The sequence below is a fragment of the Heterodontus francisci genome, chromosome 9, assembly GCF_036365525.1.
Source record: "Heterodontus francisci isolate sHetFra1 chromosome 9, sHetFra1.hap1, whole genome shotgun sequence".
Classification (NCBI taxonomy): Eukaryota; Metazoa; Chordata; class Chondrichthyes; order Heterodontiformes; family Heterodontidae; genus Heterodontus; species Heterodontus francisci.
The window spans coordinates 39,356,414-39,380,349 of NC_090379.1; the positions used below are offsets into that span (position 1 = coordinate 39,356,414).

A 23,936-nucleotide genomic window follows, 5' to 3' on the forward strand; every position below is an offset into this window, starting at 1 on the left:
CAACTGAGTGACTTGCTAGGCCATTTCAGAGGGCAGTTAAGAGTCAACCACATTTCTCTGGGTCTGGAATCATATGGGCCAGACTGGGTAAGGATGGCAGATTTCCTCCCCTGAAGGACATTAGTGAAACAGGTGGGTTTTTACAACAATCCAGTAGTTTCATGATCATTACTGAGACCAGCATTTTATTAAATTATTAATTAATTGAGTTAAAATTCCCCCAGCTGCCATAATGCGATTTGAACTCGTTATTTTATCTTAAGGTTTGTTATTTTCACTAGATTCCGCCCCCCCCAACCCACCCCACCGCTGCCTTGTCTTAAAAGTTTAAACGCTTGTCCACAGTCCTATTTATCCTTTCTAGTAGGACACTGGCCACATTCTGATTCAGGTGGAGCCTAACCCAGCAGTACAGTTACTTCCTGTCCTGTACTGGTGCCAGTGTGGCATGATGATGCCATCCAGCATGACCAAAATATTGACATTGAGCACCAGTAAGCCGACCATGACTGATGAAGAGAAGGTAGAAGAGATAGGTGTTGGCTTGCAAGCAGCACCAACTGGCAACTTTGCAGGTAGAAAATACCATTCAGCAACCACTTTCATAAAGTTTTCCCCATTTTCCCCACCCCCCCACTAAAAAAAACCCTTCCAATAGCAGCATACTCCCGACATACCTTTTTCTTCTTTCTCACTCCGCAGATGAACTGACAATCAAGCACCATCAGTCACATACATCACCTGAAAACAAAGGTTCTGATGATGTGAAACCACTATACGCCAGCATGCACTATTAAAACGTTAAATTCTTTGCTTCATGCTAATTGTTGAACACCCAGATGTTACTCAATTGTATCTTTTCTAAGGGTTCTTTTTCCTACTCTGATGTTCCTTTGAGGTGTTTTCACTGTGCCTGGTGGAAGGCTACTGTAGCTCAAATGACAGAGCCAGAAATATTAGTGGCGGTGACCCTGAGAGGGACCAGCGACAGACTGATGCAAATGCCAGGGCAGATTGGCCCAACTGATTTGATGGTATCAATACAAACATTGGATGATGTGATGAGGGTGCAGCTATATGAACCTCCAAAGAGATGGCAGTATATGCAGTTCCCATTGTGTTAATTGTACACTCACGTGACAGCAGATCTGCCCTCCCGCTGATCTGCATGAGGACAGACTGCAGAAGGTCTGCAAGACTGTCCATCCCCACTCTGTCCATGCTACTGCACGGTTTTTCCTGGGAGCAGGAGACAGTGAAGGCCAGAGCCTGATTGGCTGCAGTTTGCCCTTCTGTCAAAGCTGCCATTGATGGTGACAAAGTCTCTTGCATTGCAAATCCTGCTACAGCTCACAGAGGGAACCACACTTCAAAGAATTCCATGCTTTGTGCCAGAATGCAAAACGTGCTGGAGGAGGAATTGTCTACACTCAGCCAGGACGCAGCAGCTCTGTGGCGAGTTGTCCAATGCATTCACTTTTTACTAGTGCACTGCCAAGATCTCTGATAGACAGACTTTTGGTGTCTCATGGAATCAAATGATATGGGGAGCAGGCGGGAAAGTAGAGTTGAAGCCCAAGATCAGCCATGATCATATTGAATGGCGGAGCAGGCTCGACAGGCCTTCTCTTATTTCTTTCTCCTAAAGGCAGGGTTTCTGAAATAGACGTCTCCACTTCCTTAGCAGTGCTTGGATCTGGACTTATCCTCTGCTGTCATTTCTGCCTTTGTAAGCTGCTGCTCACTTGTGCTGTGTGCCTCACCCTCAGAAGACCCTCTGCAGTAATCTCACTCAGGGTGCTGATCTCTGTTCAAGATTGGCAAAGAGGGAGCCAGGTGATGATGTAGACTTGCTGCAGTAATTGCTTTATGACTGAAACCAGACTGGAAGGAAAGAGGATGTTTTTGCCTGGCCTGACTTACATGAACAAAACTCCCACTCCAGTATCTCAGAACATCCTGCCTTTCCATTCTTCTTGTTCTTGTTTGTGCCATACCCAATCTGTAATTTGTGCCCCAACCTTGCAGCCAGAAAACAAGTCCTTGCTTTAAGAAGTTGCATTGCATTTAAGAGATGTAATCTATTTTAATATACACATTAGGCCCACCTGAAATCCTGCCCCTCACGCGCCCAGCCCATTGATAATTGACCCACAAACTTGAGAACCTCACATGTCATTTGCTAATTAGGCTTGACCATCAGATCACTCGCACTTTTCATTAAGCAGACAGCCTAATCTCACTGCCCATGTGGTATTAACTCTGTGCCCCAAGTACAAAACTAATACATTCACTTTTACAGCAGGCTTGCAAATTGGAATCATAGAAACGTACAGTGCAAAAGGTAGTCTTTTTGCCCATTGTGCCTGTGCTTGCTCTTTGAAATAGCAGTCATGCTGAGTCACATACGACCTGATTTTTTCCATAACCCTGTAAGTTCCTCAGCAAGTACCTGTACCCTTTAAAAGCTATTTATGGAATCAACTTACACCACCTTTTTAGGTAGTGTTTTCGATCCCAAAAGCTGAGTGGAAAAAAATTCTTGTCATCTCCCCTCTAAATCTTATGCCAGTGATTTTAAATCTATGACCACTGGTTATTGACCAAGTCACCAAGGAAAATTTTTTTTCTGTCTACTGTCAAAATCTCTCATCTTGAAAACCTCTATTGTATCAATACTCAACCATCGCTGTTCTAGGAGAACAGTCCGAACTTTTGCAACCCCTCCTCATAAGTCCCTCATCCCTGATAACATCCTGGTAAACTTCCTCTGTACCCTTTCTAAGGCCTTTATGTTTTCCTGAAGTTTGGCGATCAGAATTGTCCATCGTACTCTGGCACAGGCCTAACCAGTTCTCAAGTTCAAGCATGATTTCTTTGCGTCTTCATTCTATTCCTCTGTTTATAAAACCAAGTTAACCCATATGCTTTTTTGACCACATTATCAGCTTGCCCTGCCACCTTTAAGGATTTATATATAGGAATGCCAAGGTGTCTCTGCTCATCTATACTTTTAAAAATTGTGCCGTTTATAATATACTGTCTTTCCATATTCTTTGGCCTCCTTGTCTCGAGAGACAATGGGTAAGTGCCTGGAGGTGGTCAGTGGTTTGTGCAGCAGCGCCTGGAGTGGCTACAAAGGCCAATTCCAGAGTGACAGATTCTTCCATTGAAGCTTGACCATGTGCAGGCGGCCCTTCTGCTTGGAGTGATGCAGCTTCTTTGGCTTGAGGCTAACCTTGCTGCACACCAGGGAGTGGTCGGTGTCGCAGTCCGCACTGTGGAAGCTGCGTGTGATTTAAACACTGTTTAAAGAGGCTCGCCTTGTGACGATGAGGTCCAGCAGGTGCCAACGACGTGATCTTGGGTGCCTCCAAGAAACCTGGTGACAGGGTTTAGTGTGAAAGAATGAGTTGGTGATGCAGAAGTTATGATAGGTACACAACTCAAGCAGTCTCTGTACATTCTCATTCATCCTTCCAATGCCATAGCGCCCAAGGCAGGAAGGCCATGAGTCATGGTCGGCCCCAACCCTGGCATTAAAGTCCCCCAGCAGGAACAGGTGTTCGGTGTTGGGGATGCTACTAATAATATTATGGAGTTCCTCATAGAACTGGTCTTTAACTTCAGGTGTGGAGCAGAGTGTTGGAGCATAGATGCTGAGTAGGTGTACTAGACCAGAGGTGGTGAACAGTCAGATGGACAGTATGCGTTCCGAGCCATTTGAGGGTGGCTCTATCATGCTGAGCAAAGAGTTTCTGATGGCGAAGCCCACTCCGTGCTGTCTTGGTTCTTCAGGATCCCTACCCTGCCAGAAGAAGGTGTAGTCTTGCTCTCTTAGAGATCCGCTCGCAGGGAGGCGTGTCTCTTGAAGTGCTGCAATGTCCACATTGAGTCTACTGAGTTCATTGTTGGCGGTCTTCCGAGAATCGTTGATTTGTGTAAAGTCTTCCGACAGGCCAGGACACACAGTTCTGACTTTCCAGCTTGCAAAATGAAGGGCTGGTACCTTCTTTCCTTTTTTGGTCGTGCTGTTTGGTGCGGTGTTGCAGTCCACTTGTCGGGCAATGACCCTGAGCTCCAAGCACCCGTTGAAGCAGGTGGACTGTGGTGGGACAGAACCTTACTGACTGGGGGCTGCCTGGTTTGAGGCAGACGGTAGCTGTCCAGTGAGATGCGATGACCTCTCCCACCGACAAAGGCAACCCGTGGCGCCCAATCTCTACGCCCATTGAGCTGGACTTATAACCCGTAACTGCTGCCTTCCGTGTTGATTTGGTCGCTGTGAGGCGCCTATGGAGTGATCTCTCCATGGCGCATGCCTGGGCGGATGTATGGAGGTTGTGAATTGCCCAAGCATCAAAACCCCCCTCTCGGCCTTCCTGGTGGGGTCCAAAGGAGTGCAGAGCACGACGTTTGGCACCAATATGGCTGCAGGAACTGCCGGAAACATGCCAAAGATGACACATGGCCGCCTTCGGGGTTCCGCTCCAGATTTTTTGTTAGGGTTTGCTCCCTTAGCCTTGGTCTCTCCCAAGATGCCCACAAGGCAGTGGGGTTGTTGGGGCCCCTACATGGGTAGGTGGATGCCGGTGGGAGGAGGTGGAGGGAAGGGGGAAAGGGGGTGCAGAGTGGGGGGGGTGCGAGGAGGAGGAGTGCGGTGGGAAGGGGTGGAGGGAAGGGGGTGCGGGGGGAGCTGGGAAGTGGGTGCGAGGGGGGTGAGCTGGGAGCGGGGTGGTGGGGGTAGGGGGTGCAGGTAGTAAAACATTGCATCAGCTCCCACCATTGTCCCTTTTACAATGGTGTACTACTACTGGGATCGGGATCCGGGAGCCGAGCCGGAGTTGAGGGGAAGTTTGTGTGGAAGCAGCGCGGAGTCGCCGAGTGAACGGGAGCCGCTGCCGGGACCATGTGGCCACTCTTCCTCCTGATCGTTGCCGTGGACCAAGCTTGGCCACAACTGGCAGGGTCATCATCAGCAGTCCTTTCCCGGATTGCCAGCCATTCACCCTGTCTCTGCGGTGAATTCCTCTCCCAGCCTTATGCGACCACCGGCCTGGACACCGCCATATTAGTTTCCATATTCGTCTGACTAAAGTGCATCACTTCATACTTTGCTGCATTGAACTACAACTGCTGTATTTCTGCCCATTCAACCATCCTGAAGTTTATAGCTATCCTCACCATCTCTATTGAGTTGCCAAGTTTTGTATCATCTGCAATCTTTATAATGTTGCTCCCTACACCCGAGTCTAGGATGTTTATAACAATTGAAAGAGTAATGGACCCAAAACTGACACTTGGGGAACACCATTGCAAATCACTTCCCTGTCTGATAAACATCCATCTACCTCCACCCTTTGCTTCCTGGATTTGAGACAATTCCATATCAAGACTACCCCTTTCCCATGAATTCCATGAGCTTCCATCTTAACAAGCTTCATGTTGCACTTCATTAAATGCCTTCTGAAAGTTCATAGATACAACACCTACTACATGACCTTGATCAACCATCTCTGTTATCTAATCGAAGAATTCAAACAAGCTAGTCAGACATGATTTGCCTTAACAAATCCATGCTGGCTCCTCTTGATTAACCCATCTCTTTCCGAATGATTTTACCTTTCATCAAATAACATGTCAACGACTGACTTCTGACATTTGAATTGTCTCTTTGTTCCTCTGATTTTGAATTCTTGTACATTCTCCCTCCCTTCTCACAATGTTGGCATCCATGCTCTCGGGAATTTTCCCTCTAAACACCTCTGTGTCTGTATGTCCTCTAAGACCCACACGTTATTAGTTACCTCCTATTCTGCTCTTTGGCTTGGCGTCCATTTTTCTTCACTCTTCTGTGAAGCGCCATGGGCTGTTTCTGTGCGTTAAAGGCAGCATGATGCAAGTTGTTACTTGCTGTTGCCTGGCCTGAATCTCAAATAGCTTGGTCTTGAGAACAATCCTTAGTGACTATTACGAGCCTACAAGCTTCACATGAGCCGAGATTTCAAAGAGGACTGAATGTTTAATGCACTTCACATGTAATGCCGTTTTGCCAGGCTAGGTTGATCAAGAACTCAGAACATCTTGGACTGATTAAAGTTCCAAATAAAAAAGATATAGCAACAAAAATGTTATAATAGCAGATCTTCAATGACATTGCTTGTGTAAGTATTATAAGTGGAAGCTTTGTTTTATATGAGAACAATGCTGTTATGCTAATTACGTATACTCGGTGCACAGACTTAGTAGCACTGGGGTGAGCCCTGGGATCAGGGAGCAGAGAGGAGAGGACCCAGAGTGTGGCAGTACTGGGATAGTGTCCTGCACCAATGTTACTGCAGGACCCTGGTGCTTTTGGACCCTGGAAGTCCCACCCCACCCCCAGCCACCAACCAATCAAAAAAAAATTAAGATTTCTGGGAAAGGGTCCTGGAATGTAGGAATATTTGGGATGGGATTTCTTTTTTAAAAGTTTAATTCTTGGGACATGGGCATCAATAGCAAGGCCAGTGTGTATTACCTATCCTCAGTTGCTTAAGTTTAATGTAACTGAGTGGTTTGCTCAACAACGTCAGAGGGCAGTTGAGAGTCAACCACATTGTTGTGGGACTGAAGACACAGGGTAAGAGCAGGAGGTTTCCTTTCGTGAGGAACAGTAGTGAACTAGTTGGATTTTTATGACAATCCAACAGCTTCATGGTCACTTTTACTGATATCAGATTTTTATTTCCAAATTTTTTGAACTAAATTCAAATTTTCAAACTGCCATGGTGGGATTTAAATTCATGCTCTCTGGATTATTAGTCAGGTTTCTGGATTACAAGTCCACTACACTTTTCTTTACTAACCAACAATGCAGTCACGATCACTGGTTTTAATAATCATAGGTGCTGCCTCTCACAATTGGTTGTCTGAGCAGTTAATCCAGTCAGCAACATTTCTTAATAAATCTCATCGTTTGCCTGAAACAAGACTTTGAGAATTAAGTCGCCATTTTCTTTGATAAACTTTTGGAAAAGCAAATAAACTGTCATATGCACTGGGTGCGCCATTCTAGCCTTTCACTCCTTCAGATACAGATTGCATGTTTTATAATTTGGCAAACTGCACATGCTGAATGTACATGTTGAAAGTGCAAACTGTTCAAGGTTAAAAAAAATCCGTGACAGTTCAGGTTTTGAGACAAATTAAGGCCTTGAAATAAAAGCTTTAAAAACACAAGTAACATTTTGTTGGGTGAGCTTTATCATTTCATTTTGAAATATGGAGGCTTTTTCATTTTTTTTTAAAATTTCTAACAAATAAGATTGAAGTACTCAAAAATGGTAAAATAAATTTTTATCAAAGCATTTTGAGTGATTTGGTTGCAACAGTTTGTTAATAAACTAGCGCAATGTTTATATCTTTAGATACAGCTTTCCCAATATAAATGTTTACTTTGTGATTTTCAATGTTAAATATTGACATAAAAATTAATTAAAAATCATAACAGGAAGTAAGGTTGTAGGCAAGAAGTATGTGGAACATAGGCAAGCTTTGCGATATATAAATAAACAAGGTAGGGCGTTGGTTCTTTTACCCATTTTTAAAGATTAGGGAAGTAGGTGCTTGGTACAGTAGATTAGACACTAGCCTTTCATCTCTGGAACCCGAGTGCAAATGCAGATCAGCAAGATGGAGTGATGTTCCTTCAACAACAGCAGCTTTTATTTATATAGCATCTTTCTTGTAAGAAAATGTACCAAGCTGCCTCACATGCGTATTATAAAACAAAGTATGACACTAAGCCACAAAAGAAGATTTTAAGTCAGGTGACCAAAAGCTTCATCAAAGAGGTAGGTTTTAAGGAATGTCTTAAAGGAGGAAAGCGTGGCAGTGCGGTGTAGGGGAGGGTATTAGGGCCTCGGCAACTGAAGATGTGGCCACCAGTGGTGGAGCGACTAAAATCAGGGATGCACAAGAGGCCAGAATTAGATGAGTACAGATATCTTAGAGGGTTGTGGGGCTGGAGGAGATTACAGAGACAGGGAGGGGCAAGGTCACGGAAATATTTGATAACAAGGATGAGAATTTTAAAATCAAGATGTTGCTTGACCTGGAGCCAATATAGGTCAGCGAGCATGGGGCTGATAAGGGAATGGGACTTGGTGCAAGTTGAGACATGGGCAGCAGAGTTTTGGATGACCTCAAGTTTATGGAGAGTAGAATGTGGGAGACCAGCCAGGAGTGCGTTGGAATAGTCAAGTCTAGAGGTAACGAAGGCATGAATGAGGGTTTCAGCGACAGATGAACTGAGCTGTGGGCGAAGTCGGGTGATGTTATGGAGGTGGAAATAGGCGGTCTTAGTGATGGCATGAATATGAGGTCGGCAGCTCATCTCGGGGTCAAATGTGACACCAAGGTTGCGAACAGACTGGCTTAATCTGAGACTGTTGCCAGGGAGAGGGATGGAGTCAATAGGGAAAGGAGTTTGGATGGGGACCAAAAACAATGGCTTCAGTCTTCCCAATATCAAATTGGAGGAAATTTCTGTTCATCCAGTACCAGATGTCGGGTGAGCAGCCTGATAATTTAGCAACAGTGGAGGACTCGAGAAGTGGTGGTGAGATAGAGATGAGTATCGTCAGCATACATGTGAAAACTAACACTGCACTTTCGAATGATGTCATAGAGGGGCAACATGCAGATGAGCAATAGGAGGGGTCAAGGATTGAGGTAACAGTGAAGGTAGAGAAGCCATGGTAAGTGATTCTCTGGGCTACGATTAGATAGATAAGAATGGAACCAGATGAGAGCAGTCCTACCCAGCTGCAAGACAGCGGAGAAACGTTGGAAGAGGATGGTGTAGTCATTCGTATCAAAGGCTGCAGACAGGTTGAGAAGGACGAGGAGGGTAAGTTTACCTACTTCTGTCTGGTTGTAAGGGTGTTATGTGAAATGAGTTAGGCCCGCAGTATAAAACTTCGCAGTCTTACTTGGAAACTACAGGGTTGCTAGCTAGTGTTGCAAATGGTAAAATAATGCATTGGCAGGGGGAGGCACTGAGGCTGAGATTTGGGGTCTAACTTAGTCGTGCTTGAAACGGATACTGTTTATCTGAAATGAAATATGTTCTATTACACAATAATCCTTCACCTTGCTTTACTAAAATTCAAGGCAAGTTTTTTTTTTTACCACAGTCGCTTGGGAAAATGTGCTCAGCTCTTTTTGAACTGGATTGAATATGCAAGGCAAATGTGCTGGTTTAGTAACTTTTAATTCATCTTTTAAGTGTATCTTGAGGATTTGAGTACTTAATCCATGCTGACTCTCCAGTGCAGTATTGCAGTGCATTGTCAGAAGTACCATCTTTTCACAGAAACTCAAAATTGTTACAACACAGAAGGAGGCCATTCAGCCCATTGTGTCAGCACCAGCTCCCCGAGTGAGCAATTCACTAAGTGCCATTACGCTGCACATTCTCCCCATAACCCTGCACATTCTTCCTTTTCAGGTAACTATCTCAGTTCCTTTTGAATGCCTCGATTGAACTTGCCTCCACTGCACTTTTAGGCAGTGCAATCCAGATCCTAAGTGCTCGCTGTGTGAAAAAGCTTTTCCTCATGTCGCCGTTGTTTCTTTTGCCTATTACCTTAAATCTGTACACTCTCGTTCTTGATCCTTTCACGAGTGGGAACAGTTTCTCCCTATCTACTGTCTAGACCCCTCATGATTTTGAATACCTCTATCAAATCACCTCTCAGCCTTCTCGTCTCTAAGGAAAACAGCCTTAACTTCTCCAACCTATCTTCGTAAATGAAGTTCTTCATCCCTGGAACCATTCTCGTGAATCTTTTCTGCACACTCTCCAATGCCTTCACATCTTTCCTTAAATGCAGTGCCCAGAACTGGACGCAATACTGAACTGAGGCCGAGGAGTGTCTTATACAAGTTCAGCATAACCTCCTTGCTCTTGTACTCTATGTCCCTATTAATAAAGCCTAGGATACTGTATGCGTTATTGACCATGCTCTCAACCTGTTCTGCCACCTTCAGTGACTTATACACATATACACCCAGGTCCCTCTTGTCCTGTACCCCCTTTAGAATTGTACTTTTTATTTTATATTGTCTCTCCATGTTCTTACTACCAAAATGAATATACTAATTGTCTGCCCATTCCACCAACTTGTCTATGTCCTTTTGAAGTTCTGTACATCCGCCTCTCAGTTCACAATCCTTCCAAGTTTCGTATCATCCGCAAATTTTGAAATTGTGCCCTGTACACCACGGTCTAGGTTATTAATATATATCAGCAACATTGACCCCGATGGAACTCCACTACGAACCATCCTACAGCCCGCAAAACATTCATTAACCACTACTCTCTCTTTTCTGTCACTCAGCTAATTTTGTATCCATATTGCTACTGTCACTTTTATTCCATGAGCTATAACTTTGCTCACGAGTCTGTTGTGCGGCACTGTATCAAATGCCTTTTGGAACTCCATGTACATCAACAGCATTGCCTTTATCAACCGTCTCTGTTATCCCTTCAAAAAAAACTCCAGCAAGTTAGTTAAACGTGATTTTTCCTTAACAAATCCATGCTGTCGTTCCTTAATTAACCCGTATTTGTCCATGTGACTATTAATTTTGTCCCGAATTATTGTTTCTAGAAATTTCCCCACCACCGAATTTAAACTGTAGTTGCTGAGTTTATCTTTACATCCTTTTTTGAACAAGGATATAACACTTGCAATTCTTCATTCCTCTGACACCACCCGAGTGTAAGGAAAACTGGAAAATTATGGCCCGTGCCTCCGCATTTTCCACACTCACTTCCCTCAGTATCCTTGGATGCATCTCATCCGGTCCTGGTGTTTTATCAGCTTTTAAGTATAGAATACCTCCTCCTTATCAATTTTAATCCTTCTAGTGTAGTATTTACCTCCTTTCACCATGGCCTGGGTAGTATCATCTTCCTCGGTAACGACAGATGCAAAGTATTCATTTAATACCTCAACTATTCCCCCTGCCTCCATGCATAAATCCCCCTTTTGTTAATCATTCCTACTCCATCTTTTACCACCCTTTCACTATTTATATGCCTATAGAAGACTTTGGGATTCCCGTTTGTTAGCTGCCAGTCTCTCTTCATACTCTTTCTCTTTGCTTCTCTTATTTGCTTTTTCACTTCCCCTCTGAACCTAATATATTCAGCCTGGTTCTCCATTCTATTAGCCACCTGACATCTATCATAGCACACGTCTTCATCTTCATCTCTCTCTCTTTTGTCAACCAGGGAGTTGTAGATTTGTTTGCCCTACCTTTCCCCTTTGAGAAAATATACCTTGACTGTGCCTGAACTATCTCCTCTTTGAAGGTGGCCCATTGTTCAGCTACTGTTTTTCCTGCCAACCTTTGATTGCAATTTATTCAGCCCAGATCCATTCTTACACCATTATAGTTGGCTTCCCCCAATTAATTATTCGTACTCTAAATTGTTCTTTGTCCTTTCCCAGAGCCAACCTAAACCTTATGATACAATGATCACTGTCCCCTAAATGTTCTCCTACTGATATTTGATCCACTTGGCTCACCTCATTCCCAAGAACCAGGTCCAGCAGTGCCTCCTTTCTCGTCTGACTGGAAATATACTGCTGTAGAAAGTCCATTATAGAATCAATATACATGCAGTCTGGATGGAGTAGGTTTGATGCCCTCTCAGGTAGGCCATAAAAAGCACCAATTTATGATTGAGTCTTTGTTGTACTACATGGCATTATTTTGAAGAGCGGTAGAGTTCTCTGAAACATACTGCTGTAGAAAATGTTCCTGAACACACACTCGGAACTCTTCCTCCTCTCTACTCTTTACACGACTACCATCCCAGTCTATATTCAGATAATTAAAGACCCCATTATAACTACTCTATAATTCTTGCACCTCTCTGTAATCCTTGCAAATTTGTTCCTCTACATCCTTTCTACTAGTTGGTGACCTATAGACCACACCTAGCAATGTAATTGCACCTTTTTTGTTCCTTAGCTCTCGCCAAATAGATACTGTCCTTGACTCCTCTGGGATATCCTTTCTCTCAAGCACTGTAATGCTCTCCTTAATCAATACTGTCATTCCTCCCCTTGTTCTTCCTTTCCTGAACATCTTGTATCCAAGAATATTTAACACCCAGTTCTGCCCTTCTTTGAGCCGGGTCTGTTGTAGCCATAACATCATACTCTTACATGTCAATGTAACTCACATGCCTGTAACTCACCAATATCTTTTTTTTTTACAGCGCAGTACAGGCCCTTCGGCCCTCGATGTTGCGCCGACCTGTGAAACCATCTGACCTACACTATTCCATTTTCATCCATATGTCTATCCAATGACCACTTAAATGCCCTTAAAGTTGGCGAGTCTACTACTGTTGCAGGCAGGGCGTTCCACGCCCCTACTACTCTCTGAGTAAAGAAACTACCTCTGACATCTGTCCTATATCTATCACCCCTCAACTTAAAGCTATGTCCCCTCGTGTTTGCCATCACCATCCGAGGAAAAAGGCTATCACTATCCACCCTGTCCAACCCTCTGATTATCTTATATGTCTCTATTAAGTCACCTCTCCTCCTCCTTCTCTCCAACGAAAACAACCTCAAGTCCCTCAGCCTTTCCTCGTAAGACCTTCCCTCCATACCAGGCAACATCCTAGTAAATCTCCTCTGCACCCTTTCCATAGCTTCCACATCCTTCCTATAATGCGGTGTCCAGAACTGCACGCAATACTCCAGGTGCGGTCTCACCAGAGTTTTGTACAGCTGCAGCATGACCTCGTGGCTCCGAAACTCGATCCCCCTACTAATAAAAGCTAACACACCATATGCCTTCTTAACAGCCCTATTAACCTGGGTAGCAACCTTCAGGGATTTATGCACCTGGACACCAAGATCTCTCTGTTCATCTACACTACCAAGAATCTTCCCATTAGCCCAGTACTCTGCATTCCTGTTACTCCTTCCAAAGTGAATCACCTCGCACTTTTCCGCATTAAACTCCATTTGCCATCTCTCCGCCCAGCTCTGCAGCCTATCTATGTCCCTCTGTACCCTACAACATCCACAACTCCACCGACCTTAGTGTCATCCGCAAATTTACTAACCCACCCTTCTACACCCTCTTCCAGGTCATTTATAAAAATGACAAACAGCAGTGGCCCCAAAACAGATCCTTGCGGTACACCACTAGTAACTAAACTCCAGGATGAACATTTGCCATCAACCACCACCCTCTGTCTTCTTTCAGCTAGCCAATTTCTGATCCAAAGTTCTAAATCACCTTCAACCCCATACTTCTGTATTTTCTGCAATAGCCTACCGTGGGGAACCTTATCAAACGCCTTACTGAAATCCATATACACCACATCCACTGCTTTACCCTCATCCACCTGTTTGGTCACCTTCTCGAAAAACTCAATAAGGTTTGTGAGGCACGACCTACCCGTCACAAAACCGTGCTGACTATCGCTAATGAACTTATTCTTTTCAAGATGATTATAAATCCTGTCTCTTATAACCTTTTCCAACATTTTACCCACAACCGAAGTAAGGCTCACAGGTCTATAATTACCAGGGCTGTCTCTACTCCCCTCCTTGAACAAGGGGACAACATTTGCTATCCTCCAGTCTTCCGGCACTATTCCTGTCGACAATGACGACATAAAGATCAAGGACAAAGGCTCTGCAATCTCCTCCCTGGCTTCCCAGAGAATCCTAGGATAAATCCCATCTGGCCCAGGGGACTTATCTATTTTCACACTTTCCAAAATTGATAACACCTCCTCCTTGTGAACCTCAATCCCATCTAGCCTAGTAGCCTGAATCTCAGTATTCTCCTCGACAACATTTTCTTTCTCTACTGTAAATACTGACGCAAAATATTCATTTAACACTTCCCCTACCTCCTCTGATTCCACACACAACTTCCCACTACTATCCTTGATTGGCCCTAATCTAACTCTAGTCATTCTTTTATTCCTGATATACCTATAGAAAGCCTTAGGGTTTTCCCTGATCCTATCTGCCAATGACTTCTCGTGTCCTCTCCTTGCTCTTCTTAGCTCTACCTTTAGATCCTTCCTGGCTAACTTGTAACTCTCAAGCGCCCTAACTGAGCCTTCACGTCTCATCCTAACATAAGCCTCCTTCTTCCTCTTGACAAGCGCTTCAACTTCTTTAGTAAACCACGGCTCCCTCGCTCGACAACTTCCTCCCTGCCTCACAGGTACATACTTATCAAGGACACGCAGTAGCTGCTCCTTGAATAAGCTCCACATTTCGATTGTTCCCATCCCCTGCAGTTTCCTTCCCCATCCTACGCATCCTAAATCTTGCCTAATCGCATCATAATTTCCTTTCCCCCAGCTATAATTTTTGCCCTGCGGTATATACCTGTCCCTGCCCATCGCTAAGGTAAACCTAACCGAATTGTGATCACTATCACCAAAGTGCTCACCTACATCTAAATCTAACACCTGGCCGGGTTCATTACCCAGTACCAAATCCAATGTGGTATTGCCCCTGGTTGGCCTGTCTACATACTGTCAGAAAACCCTCCTGCACACACTGGACAAAAACTGACCCATCTAAAGTACTCGAACTATAGTGTTTCCAGTTGATATTTGGAAAGTTAAAGTCCCCCATAACAACTACCCTGTTACTCTCGCCCCTGTCGAGAATCATCTTCGCTATCCTTTCCTCTACATCTCTGGAACTATTCGGAGGTCTATAAAAGACTCCCAACAGGGTGACCTCACCTCTCCTGTTTCTAACCTCGGCCCATACTACCTCCGTAGACGAGTCCTCAAACGTCCTTTCTGTCGCTGTAATACTCTCCTTGATTAACAATGCCACATCCCCCCCTCTTTTACCATCTTCTCTGTTCTTACTGAAACATCTAAATCCCGGAACCTGCAACATCCATTCCTGCCCCTGCTCTACCCATGTCTCCGAAATGGCCACTACATCGAGATCCCAGGTACCAACCCATGCTGCAAGCTCACCCACCTTATTCCGGATGCTCCTGGCGTTGAAGTAGACACACTTTAAACCAGGTTCTTGCTTGCCAGTGCCCTCTTGCGTCCTTGTAACCTTATCCCTGACCTCACTACTCTCAACATCCTGTACACTGGCACTACATTTTAGGTTCCCATTCCCCTGCTGAATTAGTTTAAACCCCCCCCCGAAGAGCACTAGCAAATCTCCCCCGCCAGGATATTGGTACCCCTCTGGTTCAGGTGAAGACCACCCTGTTTGTAGAGGTCCCACCTACCCCAGAAAGAGCCCCAATTATCCAGGAAACCAAAACCCTCCCTCCTGCACCATCCCTGCAGCCACGTGTTCAACTCCTCTCTCTCCCTATTCCTCGCTTCGCTATCACGTGGCACGGGCAACAACCCAGAGATAACAACTCTGTTTGTTCTCGCTCTAAGCTTCCACCCTAGCTCCCTGAATTTCTGTCTTAAATCCCCATCTCTCTTCCTACCTATGTCGTTGGTGCCTATGTGGACCACGACTTGGGGCTGCTCCCCCTCCCCCTTAAGGATCCCAAAAACATGATCCGAGACATCACGAACCCTGGCACCTGGGAGGCAACATACCAACCGTGAGTCTCTCTCGTTCCCACAGAACCTCCTATCTGTTCCCCTAACTATGGAGTCCCCAATGACTAATGCTCTTCCCCCTTCCCTTCTGAGCAACAGGGACAGACTGTGTGCCAGATTCTTGTTAACTATACTCTGTGCATTCACAGACATGTACATTCATCCTGATTTAGACTTTATTACTTCCTCCCCTACTCTGCCCCCACCTATTAACTTACTATTCCCTACCCTAGTGCTATCTATCTCTCCTATTATTCTATGCACCTTGGTCATACTGTCTAACACTCTCATCTTATGCTGCATCTTCCTCTTTTTTCTACTTCTATATGCTAGTGCCCATTCCCCTGCCAATTTAGTTTAATCCCTCCCCAACCACACTAGTGAATCTCCCCATGAAGACATTGGTCCCAGTTCTGTTTAGGTGCAACCCGTCCCTTTTGAATAGATGTCTCCTGCCCCAGAACTGGTCTCAATTCCCCAAGAATCTGAAGCCTTCCCTCCTGCACCATGCTTCAAGCTGTACATTGATCCTCCCTATCTTCCTATTTCTACTCTTGCCAGCACGTGGCACTGGGAGTAATCCAGAGATTACTACCCTAAAGGTCCTACTCTTTAAGTTCCTCCCTAGCTCCTGAAAATCTGACCATAGGACCTCAATACCTACCTGTATGTTGTTGTTACCAACATGCACCATAACTTCTGGCTCCCTTTCCCCTGCAGAATATCCTGCACCCTCTCCGTGATGTCCTTTACCCTGGCACCAGAGAGGCAACGCACCATGCGGGACTCATGGTAATGGTTATAGTAATGCCTATCTGTCCCCCTGACTATGGAATCACCTATAACAACTGCGTCCCTGCACTTTCTGCTCCCTGCTGTACAGTCCCTTGCCCATTGCTGCCATGGTTTGGACTGCACTTCTTCAAGGTGTCAGCAGTCTTCAAAGCTGAGTACCAGTTTAAGAGCGCACACCCTGAAGACACCTGCACTTCCTCCCTTACCCACGCTTCCAGATGGCCACCCACCTACTATCCTGAACTCCTACTGCCTGTGGGATGACCACCTCCTGGAATGTAAGATCCAGGAAATTGTCCTGATCCCCAGTGCTCCACAGTGATGCCAGCTGCCCCTCAAGCTCAGAAATCCTGAGCTCGAGCAGCTGGACACGCTTACTACATGCGTTATCACCCAGGAGACATGAAGTGTGCTGAAGCTCCCATATGGCACAGGAATTGCAAGCAAAGGTCGCAGCTGCCCATCCATGATCTAAAAAAAGCCCCTCTATTCCCTTTTTAAACAATCTATATAGTAGCCTATTTCATCAGTTGTAATTAATACCCCGAGTCCTGCTGCGTTTTTATATTTTGGATGAGACTGAAATCAAGGCCCATCTCCCTGTTTAAGACATAAAACATCCCATAACACTATTTAAAAGAGAGCAGTGAGCTCTCCTAATGTCACAGGCAAAATTCTTTCCTCAAGAAATGTTAGTAAAAAGCAGATTAATCTGGCCATTCATTAATTCGCTGATGACCCTTGCTGTATGTGAATTGGCTGTTATCATTGTTATATAGGTAAACATGACACTTCAAAGGTAAATTAATTGGCTATGAATTACTTAGGGATGGCCCAAGATGTGTACAGCACTATATAAATGCATGTCCTTTCTTTAAATTTTTCTTTATATTTGTATCAGATAATTTACTGCTGCTGCAACATTTCTGCAACAAGGCTCAGTTTTTGAATGGAAAAGCAAAACAAGACATGACTGAGAGGCTGGCAGGTGAGGCGTATTTCCCTTCAATTATGATAATGTAGAAGAGGAGCACCAAACTAGGGAAGACATACAGAACTAGTATTGCACATTGGACATGCAGTTTTGCACTGTGATGAACAAGCTAGGTGTCATTCCTGGGTCTCTACAACAGCTGACTGTAGAGACATGTGCTAGATGTCTCATGGCAATCCATGAACTGGTTTCCATTATAAATCAATGTGAATATATCCTTTGGGATGTATAAGACATGGAAAGCATTTCCTACCTAGTAGCAGTTTCTTCTTTAATTCTTGGAATGCCTCAAACCAATTTACTTGCCCAGGCATTGCTTGTGTGTATTATGGACAGCAGCCTTTCCAGGAGTTTTTAAACTGGTCACATTGATATAATTGCATTCATCCTCAGAATGGGGCTTTTAATTGGCTGGAAAGCTGGGCAAAAAAAAGCTGTTTTTCAGGCAGCAAAAACATGTTTGTAAACATTTTTTTGAGAATGTAAACTCCTTCCTGGAGAAGGATAGTGTTGTCAACTATTGTCAAAGGAGTATGTTTAAATATGGAAATGAGTCCTTCAACTTCTTTTCCACTTGTGCAAAAGCATTTGCCATAATGGACAAAACAGTTAATATACACTAGTCAGCCTAATGTCAGTAGTGGGTAACCTTCTAGAGGCCATAAAATAGGATTAAATTGATAGTCATCCATAAAGATATGGGTTCATCAAGGGCAGTCAGTGTGGATTTGTAAAAGGGCTAGTTCTTGAGCAAATAGGTTGCATTAACTTAAAAAGAGTGGATGTTGTGCTAGTCTCAATGATCATGAAACGACTGCATTTTCAAAAAACACATCTGGTTCATTAATGTCCTACAGGGGAGGAAATCTGCCATCCTTACCCAGTCTGGGCTACTAACTGCAGACCAAAAGCAATGTGGGTGACTGTTAACTGCTCTCTAAAATGGCCTAGCAAACCACTCAGTTGTACCAAGTCACTACAGCAAAGTTGAATAAGAATAAAAGCGGATGGACCACTCAGCATCAACCTAGACACCAGAAAAGGCAAAGGCACACCTTGCGCAGTCAACCTTGCAAAGTTTTCCTCACTAACATCTGGGGACTTAGAGTCATAGAGTCTTTATGGCACAGAAGGAGGCCATTCCAGCTCTCTGTAGAGCAATCCAATCAATCCAATTTCCCAACTGTATCCCCATGGCTCTGCAGGTTTATTTTCCTCAAGTGTCAATCTAATTTCCTTTTGAAATCATTAATCGTCTCCGCTTCCATCAGCCTCATATGCAGTGAGATCCATATCATTACCAATTGCTCCAAAATAAAGTTCTTCCTGACATTCCCCTGCATCTCTTGCCCAAGACCTTAGATTTGTGCTCCTTAGTCCTTGTACAATCAACTAATGGGAATAACTTTTCTTTGTCTGCCCTATCTAAACCTGCCATAATCATATACACCTCTGTCAAATCTCCTCTCAATCTCCTTTGCACCAAGGAGAACAACCCAGCTTCTCCAATCATCTTGTAGCCATAATTCCTTATCCCTAGAACCATTTTGGTAAATCTCCTCTACAGCTTTTCAAGGATCCTCACATCCTTCCTAAAGTGTGGTGACCAGAACTGGATGCAATACTCTAGTAGTGGCCGAACCAGAGCTTTATAAAGGTTCAGTATTACTTCCCTGCTTTTTTGCACTCTCTTTATAAAGCCCAAGATCCCATATGCTTTACTAACTACTCTCTCAATATGTCCTGCCACCTTAAAGGATATTTGCACATGGAACCCAAGGACCTGTGTGTCTGCAAACTGTTTAGAACTGTGCCATTAAATCTATATTGCCTCACCCTATCCCTTCTATCAAAATGTATCACCTCACATTTCTCTACGAAATTCCATCTGCCATTTGTCTGCCCATTCTGATAGTCTATCCATGTCCTGTTATAGTTGATTTGTATCATCCTTACTGCTTGCCATACTTCTAAGTTAGGTATCATAGGCAACTTACATATTTACATATAGGCTTGTTTTTTTAAAATTCTTTCATGGAATGTGAGCATCAGTGGAAAGGCCAGCATTTGTTGCCCATCCCTAATTGCCCTTGAACAACTGACTGGCTTGCTAAGCCATTTCAAAGGGTAGTTAAGAGTCACCCACATTGCTGTGGGTCTGGAATCACATGTAGGCTTGACCAGGTACAGATGGCAGATTTCCTTCCCTAAAGGACATTGGTGAACTAGAAGGGTTTTTACGACAGTCGATAGTTGCATGGCACCATTACTGAGACTAGCTTTCAATTCCAGATTTTTTATTAATTAATTGAATTTAATGATTATTTATATTTAAATTCCACCAGCTGCCTGTCCCCAGGCATTAGCTTGGGCCTCTGGATTATTGGGCACCGAGCCACACAAGTAGATATTAGGGGAGATGACCAAACGTTTGGTCGAAGAAGTAAGTTTTAAGGAGGGTCTTAAAGGAGGAAAGTGAGGTAGAGGAGAAAGGTTTAGGGAGGGTATTCCAGAGCTTAGGGCCTAGGCAACTAAGGCACAGCCAGCAATGGTGAAGCGTTTAAAACCAAGGTGCTGAAGACGCCAGAATTGGAGGAGTGCAGATATTGCGGCGGGTTGCAGGTCTGTAGAAGATTAGAGATAGGGAGGGGCGAGGCCATGGAGCCATTTGAAAACAAGGATGAGAATTTAAAAATGGAGCTGTGGCTTAACTGGGAGTCAGTGTCGGTCAGTGAGTGCAGGGGTGATGGGTGAACGGGATTTGGTGTAAGTTGGGATATAGGCAGCAGAGCTTCGGATGACTTCAAGTTTACAGAGAGAAGACTGCGAGAGGCCAGCCAGGAGTGCTTTATAATAGTCAAGTCTGGAGGTAACAAAGGCATGGATGAGGGCTTCAGCAGCAGAAGAGCTGAGGCAGAGGTGGAATCAGGCAATATTGTGGAAATGAATCATAGAATAGTTACAGCATAGGAGGCCATTTGGCCTGTGTAGAACTAGGCAGTCTTAGTGATGGAAATGTGATTGAAACCAAAAAAAGCGGCAAATATATAAGATTGCTACTAACCGATCAAATAAAGAATTTAGGAGCAGTTTATTTACGGAGAGTGGTGAGAATTTGGAACGCGCTCCCACATGGAGTGGTAGGAGCAGCAGATAGCATTAACAATTTTAAGGGGAGGTTTGATGCATATGCGAGGGAAAGGGAATAGAGAAATATGGGAGCTGGGTAGGAAGGGTAATTAGTGTGTAGGGTATAAATACTGGGTGGCTTTAGTAGCAGTTGGTCATGACTATTCACCCAGCTGTCACCCGTGGGTCCAAGTGCCCCACACCAAGATTTGCCTCGGTTGGCAGGCTAAACTTAGTGAGAGCAGCCAAGGAATAGTGGTCGAACATTTGGTGAATTCTAGACCTCTGATAGTGGATGAGCTATGGAGGAAGAGAAAGAGAATTCATGCTGGATCGGTCATTGCCACACTCAGCATTCAGATGAGTTAGTTGAGAGGAATAGTGGGAGTGTTAAGGATGCAAAAAATCACATGATAACATGGCTTAGACAAGAAACATACAGAAGATTTAAGGAAGAGATGATTGGGCTTATTTCATGAATTGAAGCAGCTCGAATAAACTTTTATGGTCCTGTACACAGAAGGAACAAGAAGCCAAGGAAGTGCTGGATAGACAATATCAAGAATGACTTGTCCCAGAAATAGTTACAGAACACTGACGCGGCCAGGCTTAAGTTAGAACCAACAAAGTTCATTCGGCCCCATAGTCACTGCTCAGCTGAGAAACAGGAATTTAGTAATAGTGGTCGAACAGTTGGGCTGAATGGCCTATTTCTGTACTGCAGATTCTATGTGAAGACCATGTGATTAAAGAGGCAGTGGCATCATGGATACGAAAATGGGCGAGACAGAAAGCTGTGTATATTACCCTGCTTTCTTGGACAATCAGCTTCACTTTTTTTCATTATTTGTTATTGGAATGTCGACGACACTGGCAAGCCAATAGTAATTGAACATGCCCTAAATAATGTGAGGGCATTAATAGTCAAGCAGATAATGCCACGTGTAGGCCATACTAAGCAGGGGTGGCAGGTTCTTTTCTCTATATGACATTAGTGAACCAGTTAGGTTTTTACAGCAAACCCACAGCTTATGTTACTTTGTGGTGCTAGCCCACAAATGACAATTAAAAAAAAAAATTAATTTCCCAAATTTGACATATTGGGATTTAACCTCACAATGGCTACCTTTCACTGATCAATCACATTAAATGTCTCTCAGTATGCAACAGTGGGTTGGTACATTGAATTTGCATCTTCAATATAAAAAAGCAGTAAGTAGTCTTATTTACAGCTTGTTTTTCCGTTTCAGATTTGGTACCAGACCTGTACACACGGAAGCCTCAGATTGTTGAGCAAAAGGTTTTGCCAGTTTTGTGGCATCTTCTGGGGAATATGACGAACAGTGGTTCACTTCCTGGTAGTGGAGGAAACATTCGTATAGCTGCAGCTAAACTGGCTAAAGCTTTGTTTAAACCAATGGGTCAAAGCTTAATTGATCAAGCCCCAACCCGGCCACCACATATTGCAAAGACCTTACAAGATCTGCTCGACTCAACTCCCTGAAACCAGAAAGAAAATTTCAGTAATGCTTCTCAGTGAAGATAAGAGGGTTAACAACACAGATGTGTTCCCATAGTGCCTGCACTTTTCTCACATCAGAATGAATTTATTTTTGAGGACTGGAACATACCTTTGCTGTTTGCATACTATATATGCTCCAAGTTGATATTGGATTCTAAATTCTGTAATTGTTGCAATATACAGTCTGGTTTCTCCAGTAACCTTAAGCAACCTTTACACTAAAATCACTGCAGCTAATTTTGCACTTCTGTACAGTAGAATCTAATAGACATGTAACACTATCACTGTATGGAAATTGATGTCATTTATTGTAAAGGTGTACTGCACATCAAATTATATATGTTTCTATATTTGCAATCAAGTGTATAGTGTTACCTGATATACCCACCAGTCTCTATTTAATGCTACATTTCCATATCATTGGAGGGCCCAAGAGGGAAGAATCTAATTGAAGTGTCTTGCTGGGCAGAGTTGAATCAATGGTTGTTTTATATTAGTCCTCTGTGGTGGAAAATGAAAAGCATTTATTGCTCCAATTGTGTATTGTACAGTATTAGTTTGCTCCTGCTGGTTGTAAATTATTATTTTAAAAGCTGAACTTAAAATCCCTTACATTGTGTTTAAAATAGGTATCGTAACATGGCATGACCAAGATCACTACAAGAAAAATATTTTTGTTACAGATTCTAATGTATCCGCAGTTGTCTTAAAAAAGCATTCTTGATAAATGTATATTCCATATTTTTAATGTGAGCATACTAAAAAAAAAAATCTTGCTTTTCACTACAAATTTGTGAAACTAATTACACTAAAGTCCATTTGTGTAATTGTGTAAACTGTTGGCAATAGCAAAAGCTGCTCATCACTTCACAGGCAAAGATACATGATTTTAGACAAAATGTTTAAAGGAAGTAAATGATTTTATTTCTTTAAAAGCAGTATCTTTCATTTTTTTGAGACTGTTATAGTCTGGCTATTTTTAGTTAATTGATCAAACTTCCATTTGAAATTTCTGCCCTGATCTGCTGCTGTTCTATAACATTAATGTGCCTCAGCAGAGTTCAAGACTCTCTAAACTAACCCATGTCTATGGTTACTGTCATCATTTGTTGAGTAGCTTTAGTGCTATTAGTATTTTCTCATTAGTGAGACTAAATACAATCAGAATTGCACTTGTGGTGCAGGGTAAATAGTCTCACAATCTCTAAACTGAAGATGCATTGTTAAATTGTGGAGCTTTGGCAGTGTCCCATCACAATTCATAACGATCAGCCATATAGTTAAAATGCACTACACAAAAGCATAACCATATTTATTCAAAGATTTTAAACCAATAATAAACTTACAAGTGGTTCTGGTGCTGCAGGAGATACAAGTTACAAAAAAAAGGAATTAAAATAAAACCAAAACTCACCAGAATAAATCTTGATTGCATTCAAGAAGCAGCCTGGGAATCTTCAGGGCAGCAGAAAGATGTTCATTTGAAGTTTGAGTAGTTGGAAAAACTGTTGGGAGAAATTGGATGTTGGCATGCAACAACTTATTAAATCTAAGTTTTGTTATTTATGGCACGAGCTCAAAATGGTTCACTGTCACTACTTTAAACTCATAGAATCATACAGCACCGAAGGAGGCCATTTGAACCACTGTAGCTGTACAAGCTCTTTGAAAGAGCTAACCAATTAGTCCAACTCTCCTGCTCCTTCCCGATAGCCCTGAAAATTTCTCCTTTTCAAGCATCAACTGTCCAACAATCTGACCAACATAAATTTAAGATTGGTAATTCCCATGTCCTTTGCAATGAAACCAGGCTTTCCTTGGCATGTTAATGGAGAAACCTGACAATTCAAGAGATG

At 43.4% G+C, this 23,936-nt stretch overlaps 1 protein-coding gene across 3 annotated transcripts in view; it reads left to right on the top strand.

Moving 5' to 3' along the window:
- LOC137373686 (TOG array regulator of axonemal microtubules protein 1) overlaps positions 1–23,015 on the top strand; it is a 167,627-nt gene extending 144,612 nt beyond the window's left edge. For all 3 annotated transcript variants that reach the window (XM_068038853.1, XM_068038854.1, XM_068038855.1), the window contains exons 21-22: positions 17,337–17,423; positions 21,809–23,015. In XM_068038853.1, coding sequence (XP_067894954.1) covers positions 17,337–17,423; positions 21,809–22,062 — 341 coding nt within the window. In that variant the 3' untranslated portion in view covers positions 22,063–23,015. The remainder of the gene's footprint in view (positions 1–17,336; positions 17,424–21,808) is intronic.
- The last annotated feature ends 921 nt before the right edge of the window (positions 23,016–23,936 follow it).